Source organism: Pyrus communis, chromosome 4, assembly GCF_041283825.1.
Source record: "Pyrus communis isolate YQ-2024b chromosome 4, ASM4128382v1, whole genome shotgun sequence".
Taxonomy (NCBI): domain Eukaryota; kingdom Viridiplantae; phylum Streptophyta; class Magnoliopsida; order Rosales; family Rosaceae; genus Pyrus; species Pyrus communis.
This window is the reverse complement of record NC_142568.1, coordinates 675,646-679,355: the sequence shown is the minus strand read 5'-3', so window position 1 is coordinate 679,355 and position 3,710 is coordinate 675,646. Positions and strand designations below refer to the sequence as shown.

Here is a 3,710-nt window from a genome sequence, read left to right as displayed (position 1 = left end):
CTGACTTCAATTACGTTATTTATTTTTATGCAAACACATAGGTTTGATGTTGTCGGCCCACTGATGTCAAAGTGTTAACCTTCCTTGATGTTTGTACATGTGGTACGATCTAGAACGTTTAAATGTACAATGGTCGCAAGATCGAATGGTCCACATTTATCAAACGACCCATAGATGCTTCTAAATTAACGTAATAGTTGGAGTCCAAGCCCAACCAGATGATGAATAGTTCATGACTTATTTATGGTAAAGATTTGCTGCCACCACCCTGCAACCCTAAAAAAATAAAAAAATAAAAAACCAAAAATCCTTTAACTTGGAACCCCAGATCTCTCTTTCCCAATTGACTTGCTCTCTTCCTCTCCGCTCCTCGGCTATTCCTTTGCTTTGGCACTCTGCAATCTGCATCATGACTCATATCCTTTCTTCTTTTAATTCCATTTATTTATTTATCAATCTTCTGTCATTTGATTTTTGATTCATTCATTATCTTCTTCAATTTTTATGATTGATCTCGTAATCATGGTTTTTTCAACGTTTCGAATCTTTTTTGCCAGGTTTCCATTGCCTTCGAGTCCATGTATTTTTTTTCTTTGTTATTGTGGATTGAAACAAAAACGAAATTGTGTGTTTTCTTTGATTTTTGAGATTTAGTCACGCGGCAACCAGAGAGAGCGTGACCGGGAGAGAGCCGCCGCCCGGGCCAAGGCTGGGAAGAACAAAGACGACGGCTTGACGCCGGAGCAGCGCCGAGAGAGGTCCAATTTCCCTTCTTTTATTGAATATTATACTTTGCTTTAAGCTTTTGATAAAACCCAATTTGTAAATTTATCTGTTTCTTTGAAAAATCGATTGCAGGGATGCGAAAGCGCTGCAAGAAAAGCAGGCGAAGAAGGCCGCGGGGGCGGCGGGAGGGAATTCCGCCGGAGGTAATAAAACGAAATAAGAGAATGGAGTTGTCTAATTTGGAGCTCTTGGCTTAACTTTGGCTTGATTTATAGCTGTTGAGATCTAATAGTTTGTGGCTTCCAACTTTATTTTTATTTTTCAAGTGCCGAATGATTGATGTTGGAGATGTCGTTGTGAGTTATGTTATACTTGAATTTGAAACAATTGAAGTTCGCTAATGTGATGTGTACTCTGTATTTGTTGAATGCTGTTTCTCTTTTATGAATAAGTCATGATTTAGAATTGTTTGATTGGAATTTCAGAAAACTGAGTTTGTTTTATACGAAAGCTAATAGCTTTGGTGTAGTTTTAACCTTTGATGTTTTGATGAACCATCGCCTGATCTGGGTGTGTAAGCTCGTTCTGATTTGTTTCCGAATCAGATGTTACCATAGAGATGGTTGCTGGTTTATTTCTTTTGAGTAAGGGTACAAATATATTTGATGTAGGAGAACGTAAACCTAAATAATTTAGGAGTCCATTACAAATTCATAACTAATTTAGGACCTTTGATTCTATTTGCGACTTTACGATTGGAGGCTTTGAAAGAACGACACTTTGATGCCCATAAAATGGTTCGAAGTAGGAGGCATAGATTTTATAACAGTACCAATAAGCTTATTTGTACCTTCATGCCCATGTGTGTGTTCTTGTGCATGGTCTCTTGCCCTTGGCTCGGGGGTTGACTTACCACTGACTAAAACATGTCAATTTCTCTAGTTTGTTTTTCTATTTACTATGCTACTGTCATTTGGATCTGTAATTTATTACTGTAAGAGAGGCTTGTCGGCTAGGGAATAATTGTTGTGCATAGGTTCACATATATGAAACATGCTCAAAAGTGTTAATATCGTTCTCTAATTGTTTGAGTGAGTTAATACTCTCTGAAGTTGAAAGAGGACTCAAAGGATACTATATGTTGCTTGTCCACGTATTGCATGTGCTCTGAATGACTAAAAGGTAGGAAATTGAGCTCAACATCTCTTTGTAAGTCTTGAAAAGGGAATTAGGAAAAGGGATACACACCGTCACTGCTGGTGCTTGTTCAATATATAGAAGCATGCCTAGTTGCACATTCCACCACAAGCCTAGGACATCAAAGTTATACCATCGTGCTTAGGTACATCTTTCTCATGGTAATTGTGCTACATCACCCCTGCTCAAAGAATCTACTTCCTTCTTCACTTAAGCCGAGATGGTCTTTAGTTCGGGCGGGCATGGCATGTTTTCTAATGCGAAGACCAACTAGGCGTGCAATCCTCGCCTACAACCAATTAGAATGTTAGTTAAGATGATAGCGACTTAGAATGAATTAGAATTGTTTAGTTGATCTATGTTTTCAAAATGTGAGGCCTGGACTTTAGGCTTCATTGGTCTGAGTGAGTATATCTCATGGCATGTAGACATGAGATACAACCTTTGTATAACATGCATGTCAGATTTACATAGCATTGGATCTGTAGGGTGTGGGCCGGATGCGATTACTTTTAAATTATGATGTAGGAGGGATTGGGGCTGGGTTTGACGGAGGAGGGATTGGGCTGGGTCGTCAGACGAGGGATGGATGACGGTGGCTGATGGTGGTGGAAGAGGACGGTGGCTGGTGGTTATGGGTGAAAATGTATATTTGTGCCTGCTTGTGTCCTTGATGTGGGAGAAGTATGGTTGGTTAAGGTTGAAAGGAGAAAATTGCTGTTTGGGTAGCAAGATAACTATGAGTTTGGGAGAGAGTTTCATATGACAGGTGTAATCATTTGATTGGGCCACATAAGAGGGTTTGGGTACTGATTAGTGAGTGCCCAATTGTCCGTTGAGCACATTAATCATTCCCCAATAGGATTCTCTCCGGATTCTCTCTAGATCCTCTATGAGGATTCTGGAGGTTTATGAATCATGTCTGTTAATCGTACATCGTACGGTCATTTTTTGTTAAGTATTATTTTTGTTTAATTTTAAATAAAATAATTTCTGACCGCACAATATACAATAAATAAATATGATTTATGGATTTTATGAGGATCCGACGAGGATTTGAATTCAATCATTCCTACATTCACAAATCATATAAAGAGTAGGAGACTAGATCTCCTTTATAAACTGTATTAAAAAATAATAATAATAAAAAAAGAAAAAAAAAAAAAAAAAAAGAAAGAAAGATCTTTCATTTTGATTTTGGACAGTTTTTATAAGAAGCACTTTAGCAAAATTGCTTTTATATAAGGAAATTTTAACGAAAAGCTTCCAGTACTGTTCATTTTAATAGGGATTTATTGTTATAAATTAGGTGAGCTTCCTGGAAAGTACCTACAACTAACTGTATTAGCAAACAATTTCAAAAGTGTTTTTGACTGGAAACATTTTTAGAGCATTTTTAATGATTTCTAATGGTGTAGGCAAACAAAATAAGTAAAACTGTACTGTAACGGGGAATGTGTCAAGTTGCATGCTCAATAGTCTTATGAAAAAGTGTCACTCAAATGGAATAGCCAAACCAAATGGGTGATGCTAGACCAATTTTTAAACCATTTTTGTTAAACCACAAGATGTGACAATTAATGGTTGGACTCCTTAAATGATTAAAAAAGGGTCAAACTATTAACCACTACGTCATGTGGTCTACAAAATATAGTCTTAAATGTTGGTCTTCCTAGTATTTTGTAAACTAAGTAGGTAAAATTTCATTTTATTATTGTCCTTCACCTTTAAGATTTGTTTTTATCTTTTATTTTTGTCTTCTTTCCCTCCTACAAAATACTTTATTA

The 3,710-nt window shown here is 36.8% G+C and overlaps 1 protein-coding gene across 1 annotated transcript; it reads left to right on the top strand.

Annotated features, from left to right (window-relative positions):
* Positions 1 to 254: 254 nt before the first annotated feature.
* On the top strand, positions 255 to 1,154 carry LOC137723094 (uncharacterized). The gene is made up of 3 exons (XM_088692088.1): positions 255 to 416; positions 659 to 758; positions 859 to 1,154. Exons 1-3 carry the CDS (start codon positions 410 to 412, stop codon positions 944 to 946), a joined length of 195 nt encoding a protein of 64 aa, XP_088548214.1. The 5' UTR covers positions 255 to 409; the 3' UTR covers positions 947 to 1,154.
* Positions 1,155 to 3,710: the final 2,556 nt, after the last annotated feature.